Source organism: Aureococcus anophagefferens (genome assembly GCF_000186865.1).
Source record: "Aureococcus anophagefferens unplaced genomic scaffold AURANscaffold_5, whole genome shotgun sequence".
Classification (NCBI taxonomy): domain Eukaryota; class Pelagophyceae; order Pelagomonadales; family Pelagomonadaceae; genus Aureococcus; species Aureococcus anophagefferens.
The window spans coordinates 1,399,368-1,408,941 of record NW_008705565.1 but is presented as its reverse complement, the minus strand read 5'-3'; the positions used below and the strand labels follow the sequence as shown (position 1 = coordinate 1,408,941).

Sequence of the window (9,574 nt, the reverse complement as noted above, 5' to 3'; positions counted from 1 at the left end):
TGCTCGCGGACGACGCGGCCCACATCCTCGAGCACTTCCCCGTCTCCGACGGCGCGGGCGGGGTGGTGCCCGCCTCCCACTTCCCGCGGGCGGCAACGGAAACGGAGGAGGAGGAGGACGAGTACCACCAGGAGCTCTAGGCGAGGCCCTTGAGCGCAGCGAGGTAAACTTGTCGGCGCTTCAAGGTGAACTAACGTTTCTCGCGGGAGAGAGAGACACGGCAGCATGGCCGGCCATTGAGCTCCTGCAGGTTGCGCAGGTCGGGCCCACCCCCGCACCCATCCGGCGTCGAGGGAAGCTGTACGCTCGCACCCTCGAACTCGTGCGCCCCAAAAAGCCAGCGTTCGAGCCCCCGGGATCGCTCCGCGCCCCCCCTGTCCTCATTTGTTCCGGGCCTGACTCGCCCCGGGCGTGGTCCCCGCGCCGCCGCCCGCCTCGCCGCTCGTTCGTAACCCGCGGCCGCGACCCGCGGGCACGTGCGACGTCGCCATGTCGTCGATGATGCAGTCCGACGGCGCGGGCGACATGGACATGGACGAGCTCTTCGACCGGCACCTCGAGCAGAACGAGGGCGAGGGCGTCGACGGCTTCGAGGAGGACGACCTCGCGCCGTCCGACGGCGGCCACGGCGGGCCCTACCGCGGGGGCGCGCCCTTCGACGAGCTCGACGAGGACGGCGACGACGACGCGTCGATGGAGGACCTCGAGGAGTACAGCAACGCCGAGTACATCCCCGGGTCGTCGTTCCAGCCCCACTCGTCGACCTTCGGCGCGTCCTGCAGCTCCGGGCGGCCGTCGCCGGGCGCGTCCGCGGCCGGCGGCTCGCCGGGCGGCGGCGGCGGCGCGCCGCTCGGCGGCGGCCTCGGCGGCGCGCCGGACCCGTTCGGGGGCGTCGCGCCCGGCGGCGGCGCCTCCGGGCCCTGGGAGCCCGGCGGCGCGCCCCCGGGCCTCGGCCGGGGCGCGCTCCACGTCGACGAGATGCAGCACAAGGGCCTCAAGCGCGCCGCGAGCTCGGAGCTGCCGCCGGGGAGCCTCCCCGCGTCGTCGCTCGGGCGGAGCGGCGATTCGGGCGACAGCGGCGGCTTCCGCGCGCCCTGCGTCTCCGACTTCAAGACCATCCGCGTCATCGGCAAGGGGTCCTTCGGCAAGGTCTTCCTCGTGCGCCACGTCCGCGCGGGCACGATCTTCGCGATGAAGGTGCTCAAGAAGGAGAACATCGTCAAGCGCAACCAGGTGGAGCACACGAAGACGGAGCGGAGCGTGCTCGCCTACGTGCGCCACCCCTTCGTCGTCGGGCTCCACTCCGCGTTCCAGACGGCGGAGAAGCTCTTCTTCGTGCTCGACTACTGCGCGGGCGGCGAGCTCTTCTGCCACCTCCAGAAGCTCGGCAAGTTCGCGGAGCCCCGCGCGCGCTTCTACACGGCGGAGCTCGTCCTCGCCCTCGCCCACGTCCACGCGCTCGGCGTCGTCTACCGCGACCTCAAGCCGGAGAACGTGCTCCTCGACGCGCGCGGCCACGTGCGCCTCACGGACTTTGGGCTCTCCAAGGAGGGCGTCACGGCCCACGCCAAGGGCGCCCACTCCTTCTGCGGCACGCCCGAGTACCTCGCGCCGGAGATCCTCGCGCGCCGCGGCCACGGCCGCGCCGTCGACTGGTGGAGTTTGGGCGCGCTCCTCTACGAGATGCTCACGGGCCTGCCGCCCTTCTACAGCCGGGACCGCGAGAAGCTCTTCGAGGGCATCAAGAGCGGCGACCTGAGCTACCCGGCCTACCTCAGCGGCGACGCGCGCGGCCTCCTCGCCGCGCTCCTCCACCGCGACCCCGCGGAGCGCCTCGGCTCGGGGCCGGGCGACGCCGACGAGATCAAGGCGCACGCCTTCTTCGCCCGCGTCGACTGGGACGCGCTCCTCGACGGCGCCGTCGCGCCGCCCTGGCAGCCCCAGGTCGTCGGCAGCCTCGACACGTCCCAGTTCGACCGCGAGTTCACGAGCCTCCCCATCCACTCGCCGCCGAGCCGCACGGCCGCCGCGCGCTACGACGGCGGCTCCGACGACCAGACCTTCGCGGGCTTCACCTACGCGCCCCGCCGCCAGCTCCACCCCTCCGCGCGCGGCCCCGGCAAGCAGTCCAAGCGCTGAGGGCCGCGCGCCGAGGCCCGCGCGCCGCCGCCCGCCGGCCCCGCGCGCCGACGCCCTTCTTCCTCGTCCGCCCCGCGACGCAGCCCCTCTTCGTAACATATCCCGCCGGCCGGTCGCCCGAAACGCAACGCGTCTCCGAAGTCGGCATTGAATACAAGGTGACCTGCAAAAACATGATGGAGGCGAATGCGCCGCAGCCCATGGAGAATGGAACGGATGAGCTCGCGATGAGGACTGGGATGGGGCCCGGCGACGAGCCCCTGCTCTGCGCGGTGTGCTCGGACGCGGAAGGCGTGACGACTCCATGCTGCCACCAGCCCGTGTGCGGTGAATGTCTCGGCCACTGGGCGGCGTCGTCGAAGCGGCTCTTCCGCTGCCCCTTTTGCAAAGACGACTCCCATTTTACGGCCTTCGCGACGGAGCTCGGCGTCAGGCTCGAGCCCAACAAGGCGTGCACGTTCGTCGAGGAGGTCGTCAACCCGGCGCCGGCCTGCGCGGAGGAGTCGTGCCGCTGCCCGCGCGGCCGGCGCTACGACGCCGACGAGCGGACCATGCGCTCGCGCGCGCGCGACGCGTCCTGGGCGCTCGTGCCCTGCTCGCTCTGCGGCCAGTCCTGGGTCCACGCGGGCTGCCGCTCGGCGCCGTCGTTCGTCTGCGGGAGCTGCACGCCCGAGGAGCCGCGCGACGATGCGGCGGCGGCCTCCGTCGGCGTCGACGACGGGGCGCCGGCGGCGGAGAACCCCTTCGCCGTCGGCGACGCCGTGGAGGCGCGCTGGGCCGGCGGCCAAAAGTACTACGCCGGCCGCGTGCTCCGCTGCCCGAGCGCGGCGGCCTGCGCGGTCCGCTACGACGACGGCGACGTCGAGGACGAGGTCCCCGTGGACTGGATGCGCGCGCTCGCGCCGCGACGGCGCGAGGCGCGGCCGCGGCGGCCGGACGCGGCGCCGGACGCGGCGCGGCGGCCGGACGCGGCGCCGCGGCCGGACGCGGCGCCGCGGCTGGACGCGGCGCCGCACACCGCGGAGCGGGACGCGGCGCCGAGCGCCTGGCGCGACGCGGCGCGCTGGCCGAGAGTCGGGGAGGCGTGCATGTTCCTGGGCGCAAGCCGGTGGTACGAGGGCAAGTGCGTGTCGCGACGGGCGAAGAAGTACTGCGACATCCAATACATCGAGTTTCCGAAGCACTGCGAACGCTTCGAGATGGTCCCCGGCCTCGACTTTCCGCAGGGCTCCATCCGCTTGCGCGCGGACGCGCCGAAGGAGCCAGAGCCTGAGGTCGCCGCCGCGCCGTGGAGGGCTGCGAAACGGAGCGCCGGCGCAACGGAATCTCCGCTCGAGGTTGGATGTGTCGTGAGTTTTACGAGATGTCAGAAACGTTTCGCTCCGTATGGAACGCGCGGGACTGTGATCAAGAGTCACGGGATCGTGACCGGGAAAGATCCAAAGGCTTCTGCTGCTCTGGATCGTTACGATGTGCGTTCGACATCGGGCGAGGTGTTGGAGCTTGTCGCGAGAGGGAATTTGGTCGTCGACGATTTGGAGAACGACGCAGTTTCAGACCCCCACGTTGTCGACGGATCGACGGTACCCGGACCCGTGCGTCGAGCCATGATTGAGACCACCGGCGACTACAACGTGCGCGAGGCCGATCTGCGCGGGGGGGAGTCTGAATCGAGTGACGAAAGCGAGGCTCCGATCGACGCGCACTGGAGCATTGGATCTCAGGTCAGGTTCAGCAGATTTAGCGGCCGTGACACCATGATCTACAATGGAACTGTGGGAATCATTGTGAAGAGCCATGGTATCGTGACAAGAAAATCTCAGGCACGTGGAACTGCTAACCGTAAAGTTCCTCGATATGATGTGCGGACCGCGTCAGGCAATGTTTTGGAACTTGTCGCACAAGGCTTTCTCGCACTATGCGACAGCAGCAATGGTAATGAGTCGCTACCACCTGAAGCGCCCAGCAGCGACGAGGAAGTCGACGAGGACGCCCGGCCGAGCCCCGCTGACACGGCCAACTTTGACCGGAAGCTGCTGGTGCCCGCGCCGGAGAATTACGTGCTCGAGGACGGGTGGAGGACGGAGGGGTCGCCGTACGTCTTGCGCTGGGTCGTCCGCACCGTCACGAGCGACGAGGGCGACGAGACCTTCGAGCAGCTGGGCTATGTCGTCGGCTGGCTGAGTCATCGCGAATCCGACTTTGTGAACTCCCAGGGTCGACCCGCGTCGCTGTACCACGTGGTCTACGTCGGCTCGGACCTCGACGGAGAAGCGGAGGACCTGGAGGTCCACGAGGTGAAAGAGGCGCTCTGGCCGTACAGCTGCGACGGCTGCCATCGCTTCGCGTCGAACCAAGAGGTGTTGGACCGCCACGCAGCGTCGTGCCCGGCGTGTCGTTGCCCGAATGACGACGCCGCGGAGAATCACGTTTCGACGGTGGCCGCTGCGTCGAGCAACCCTCAAAATGGCTCACAGCTGAGCGTCGGCTCACAGATCACCTTCTCATTCTCGAAGGAGATCACCTTCTCGAGCTATAATGGAACAGTTGGAACTATTGTCAAAAGCCATGGCTTTGTACGTACCTGCAAGCGGTATGACGTGCGCGCTAAGGGCGGCGAAGTTTTGGGTTTCCTGCCGGGACGGAATCTCCGACCGCTGGAAGAGGCCACGGAGCAGGGCGCGGAGTCATTGCCAGACGAAGCTTCGTACGGGCACGTTCCACATGATGATGATGAACCTCGCGTCGCTGAGGAGGCGGCGACGATGGCCGCGCCCGTCAAGGCGGTGAAGCAGGTGCGGCGGTCCGGTCAGAGCTGGTCAAGCCAGTACGTTGGCGTTACCAAACATGGGCGCGGATCCATCGCGAGACCGTGGGGAGCGGTCATTTATCCGTCGCGAGACCGTGGGGAGAATCTTGGCTCTTTTGCGACGGAGATAGAAGCGGCCCGGGCCTACGACGCGCGGGCTCTGAAGCTGGGCAAGCCGGTGAACCTCCCGAACGAACTCACGGACGCTTTTGTGGACACCGACGCGTCTGCTAATGAGCCTCGCGTCGCCGAGGACGATTCGGCGGAGCCGGGCGTTTTAGCGGAACTCGACGCGCCTGAAGATCTGCAGCTCACCGAGGAGGAGGAAGCTGCCCGTCGCCTGCGCAAAAGCCAGTATGTGGGTGTTTCTCACACGGGGCGGCATGGGCATGGGGCGCCGTGGAAAGCGAGGATCACCAAATCCGGAGAGGAGTATCTCATCGGCGAATTCGTGACGGAGGAGGAAGCCGCGCGAGCTTATGACGAAGAAGCGGAAGCCCTTGGTCGGCCTTTGAACTTCCCGGACGAGGCGGCGGACGAGAAGGCGGAGCATTCTACCGACGCGGAGGAATCGGAAGAAGTCGCCGCGGCGCAAGAGGCGGAGTCCGAGCAAGTTGCGAGCAATGATTTGGGCCTGGACGCGTCTGACGAGCCGAACCTGACGGACTCTCGGGCGCGAGGCTCCAAGCGCGCGCGCACCTCCGCGTCTCGGATCTACTGCGACGCGCCGGGATGCGGCAAGCTGATCGAAGGCAAGGTGCTCGTGCGCAAGCGCGACGTGGAACTTGCGGTGCAGCGGCGACAAACGAGCGGCGAGAAGTGGTGCGGCACGTGCGGGCCGCGAGGCGAGCTCTTGCCCGGTAAACAGAAGCTCGACGCGCTCCACATCGAGTGCTTGGGCTGCGGCGCGCGCGAGCCGTGGCGGAGAGACTGTCCGAAGCGGTGCGGCGAATGCCCCGGGCGAATGAGCGCGCTGCCCGTCCTCGTATACATCGACACGCGCGACTATCCCGTGCTGAACGGCGAGGCGCCCCGCGAGCTTGATCTGGCCCACCTCAAGAAGGCCCATGGTAATCGGCGTATCTTCGGCGTGCGGAGTTGGACGGCCGCGGGGTACTCTGCGTGCGATATCGACTTTATCGTGGACGGCGACAGCGACGAGAGCGACGACGACGAAGGCGAGCTAGCCTCGGCGCGGCGAGTTGCGGGCGATGCACTGGAGCTCGACGAAGCTCAGCTGGTTCCGGCGCCGGCAAGCCCGAGCGCCGAGAACGTCGCCGCGCGCGCGCAGCCCACCGCGGAGGCCTTCGCGCTCCAGCGGCGTGTCGACGCGCTCATTGCGGTGCCGACCGACGTCGGCGTGGTGCGCAACGAATTTCGGAACGTCGACGGGAGCGCGGCGCGCCAGTTTTTGGTCGTGAACGAGGAGACCGTCGTGTGCGCCGTCTGCGGCGACGACGTCACGCCCTGGACCTATAAGGATCTGCTCGGCGACAAGGCGGCCTGGAAAAGGCTGGGAGCGACGTTGAGGAGCCACTGTGGCCACTTTATGAGCCAGCAGAAATATCGTTGCGCCAAGCGCCACATGGCCGCTGTCGCCGAGCGCGCCGGCGGACTCGACAGGGCGTGCGCGCGTCCGGCGCCCGCTCCGGCGGAGGACGCCGAGGACGAGGCTGCATCGCCGGCAGACGCTGTTGACCATGCGCAGCTGATCGAGAGTGCAGGCGACGCATCGGCGGAGGCCGACGCGACCGCCGACGCCGGGGAACTCGCCGACGTGCCCGACGCCGCCGCGAACGACCGCGCCCTCGCGACGTCGCTTGCGGGCGATGCACTGGAGGTCGACGAAACTCAGCTCGCTCTGGCACCGGCGAACGCCGAGGCTGCTGCTTGCGTCATCGTCCGGGAGATGGAGCCAGTGCTAGAGGCCGAGGGAGTCGCACTCCGAGGCCCTTATGCCCATCCTACGGAGTGCCGCGAGCGGAGCCGGACGACGCCGTCCTCGAAGTCTTTGGGGCCGCGCAACCAATCTGGCGCGTTCCTCTGCCCCAGAGGTTGCGACCGGACCTTCGCCCACGGACCCGCGGCGGTGCAGCACGGCAGGGCGTGCAAGTTCGAGCGGCCGCTCTCCGAGGAGCACTCGCGCCTCGCGCGCGCGCTCACGACCGAGGCCGAGCGTCTGGCGGAGGAGAACTCGCGCCTCGCGCGCGCGCTGGAGGCGAAGACGACCGAGGCCGAACGTCTCGCAGAGGAGCACTCGCGCCTCGCGCGCGCGCTGGAGGCGAAGACGACCGAGGCCGAGCGTCTCGCGGAGGAGAACAAGAAGCTGCTCGCGCGCCTCGAGGCGCTCTCGGCGCCGCCGCTCGACGCGTCCCAGAAGCGACCGCTCGAGCCGCCGGAGGAGGAACGGTCGCCGAAGCGCGGCCGCCCGCAGCCCGCGCCGGCGCAGCCGGCGCCGGCGACGACGTCGCAGCTACGCACGATCCGCGGCGCGCCCGGGCCGCTCGGCGTTCGCATCCAGCGGCAGTCCGAGGGCTACGCGCTGTTGTCGGTGGATCCCGGCAGCGCCGCGGAGACGGCCGGGCTGCGCGTCGGCGACGTCATCACGGCCGTGCAGGGGCACCCCGTCGTGCTCACCGATTGGTTCCGCACGCGCCCGCTCGAACTCGCGGTCACGCGCCGCCCCGCGCCGCCCGCCGAGGAGTCCCCGGAGCCTCCGACGCTCCCGAGCGGCGGCGACGAGATCTCGCCGGCGCCGCGGCCGTCGTCGCCGGAGCCGCCCGGCGCCGCGGAGCCCGCCGCCCTCGACTGCACGCCGGCCAACGCGCGGTGGGCGTCGGAGCTCGTGTCGTCCTTCGCCGCCGGAAAGAAGGACGCGCCGCCGACTTACCGCAACCTGCTCGCGGAGACACGGGCGCCGCCCGCCGAGGAGTCCCCGGAGCCTCCGACGCTCCCGAGCGGCGGCGACGAGACACGGGCGCCGCCCGCCGAGGAGTCCCCGGAGCCTCCGACGCTCCCGAGCGGCGGCGACGAGACACGGGCGCCGCCCGTCGAGGAGTCCCCGGAGCCTCCGACGCTCCCGAGTGGCGGGGACGACGATTTCACTATGGGCGACGCGTCGTCATCGAGTCCCGAGGCGGACGCCCCCCTGCCATTCCACTGGTCGCCGGAAAGAGCCGTCGCGCTGCCCGTCCGTCCCCCGGACGGCGGTGACGACGACGAGTCCGTGATCAGCACGATCACGGACAACGAGTCCGTGATCAGCTCGGAGTCCGACGACGAAGCGGCCGCGCCGCCGTCATTCCTCTGGGCCCCGGACGAGGCGTCGCAAAACGAGATGGTGGAACCCACCCGGCTGCGCGACAAGTACGGCAGGCTGTACCGGAGGGGCCGCGTGCAGGTGTGCGCAATCTGCGACCAGCGCAAAATCATCGACAGTGTGCTCACGGGCGCCTGCCGCGGCTGCGCCACGCCTCGAGAAGCCAGTCGAGATGGTGGTCAAACGAACCGATATCAGCCCACCTCCGCGCCGCCATGTTGCACGAGATCCAGCTTCCGGCCGCTGTCGTCCCCGGATGATCCTGGGCCCCAGCTCGCGGAGCCGCACGTGGCCGCCGTGGCGACGCCAGAGGCCCCGAGCGCAGAGCGCGTCGAAATCGCGCCCCCGGCCGAGTCCGCGCCCGCCGCCGCGGCCCCAGCCGTCTGCGCGCCGAAGAGGAAGAGGAAGCGCCTGCGCAAGAGCAAGGTGAAAAGGCAGCGCGCGGCGGCCCGTCGGAGATCCACGTCTCCTAGCCACGCCTCTTAAAAAAATTTAGAGCACGTTCCCCAGCTCGAGGAGCGCGCCGGCCTCGGGGGCGACCTGTGCGGTGGCCACCGCCGCCGTCGGCGCGCCGCCGCCGGTCGCGCAGGAGGCCAGTACGGCGGCGTAGAGGTCGAACGTCAGGACGATGTCCTCGTCCTCGTCGAGCACGAGCTCGCCGGCGGCGACGCACGGTTGCGAGACCGCGCCGGCGTCGCGGATCGACCGCCAGGGCACGACGAGCGGCGGCATCTTCGAAAACGCCGCGCAGCACTTGACCTCGAGGCACAGCGCGCCCGGCGCCGCGCCGACGTGGAGCGCGTTGTCGAGCTTCTGCGGGCAGGAGCCGCGGCTCCGCATGCGGCAGAACTGGGCCGTGCCCAGCGACACCGCGTCGCCCGGCCAGGCCGACGCGTGGCGGCCCGCGAGCGACGCCCAACCGCTCCACTCGCCGCGCTGCGACAGCCCGTAGCGGAGCAGCGGCCCGACGACGAAGATGAGGAACAGCGGGCTGATGAGGTGCCACCACGGGATCACGTCGTAGAAGAAGCCGCCGCACTCGAAAGGGCCGCTGCCGTCGCAGCCGTCGTCGTTGGACATCGACGGCGCGGGAGTCATTGGAGTTTCACAACGCGCTGCTCAGCTCATGGTGTCCGTGAGAGCGCTGCCGCAGGATTCACCATAGCTCGAGAAAGGAACTGCATCTAAACTTCAACGTGACTTCACACAAACACTCTCGACTCGCGTGCAGATCGAAGCGAAACGCGGGGCGACACCCGGGGCAGGTCACCCGCGCGCGTGTGACGCGCGAAGCCGGGCCCGCGGCG

The 9,574-nt window shown here is 69.7% G+C and overlaps 3 protein-coding genes across 3 annotated transcripts; 2 read left to right on the top strand and 1 right to left on the bottom strand.

Annotated features, from left to right (window-relative positions):
• Positions 1–211: 211 nt before the first annotated feature.
• Positions 212–2,249, top strand: AURANDRAFT_36757 (hypothetical protein; the record flags this gene model as incomplete). Its single annotated transcript, XM_009036971.1, has 1 exon — positions 212–2,249. The coding sequence occupies one exon, from the start codon at positions 490–492 to the stop codon at positions 2,137–2,139; it is 1,650 nt and encodes a 549-aa protein (XP_009035219.1).
• A 117-nt stretch (positions 2,250–2,366) lies between these two features.
• On the top strand, positions 2,367–3,900 carry AURANDRAFT_62649 (hypothetical protein; the record flags this gene model as incomplete). Its single annotated transcript, XM_009036972.1, has 2 exons — positions 2,367–3,262; positions 3,864–3,900. 2 exons carry the CDS (start codon positions 2,367–2,369, stop codon positions 3,898–3,900), a joined length of 933 nt encoding a protein of 310 aa, XP_009035220.1.
• Positions 3,901–5,225: 1,325 nt separating this feature from the next.
• On the bottom strand, positions 5,226–9,347 carry AURANDRAFT_62648 (hypothetical protein; the record flags this gene model as incomplete). The annotated part of the gene is made up of 4 exons (XM_009036681.1): positions 5,226–5,288; positions 6,380–6,421; positions 8,300–8,359; positions 8,868–9,347. 4 exons carry the CDS (start codon positions 9,345–9,347, stop codon positions 5,226–5,228), a joined length of 645 nt encoding a protein of 214 aa, XP_009034929.1.
• Between the last annotated feature and the right edge of the window lie 227 nt (positions 9,348–9,574).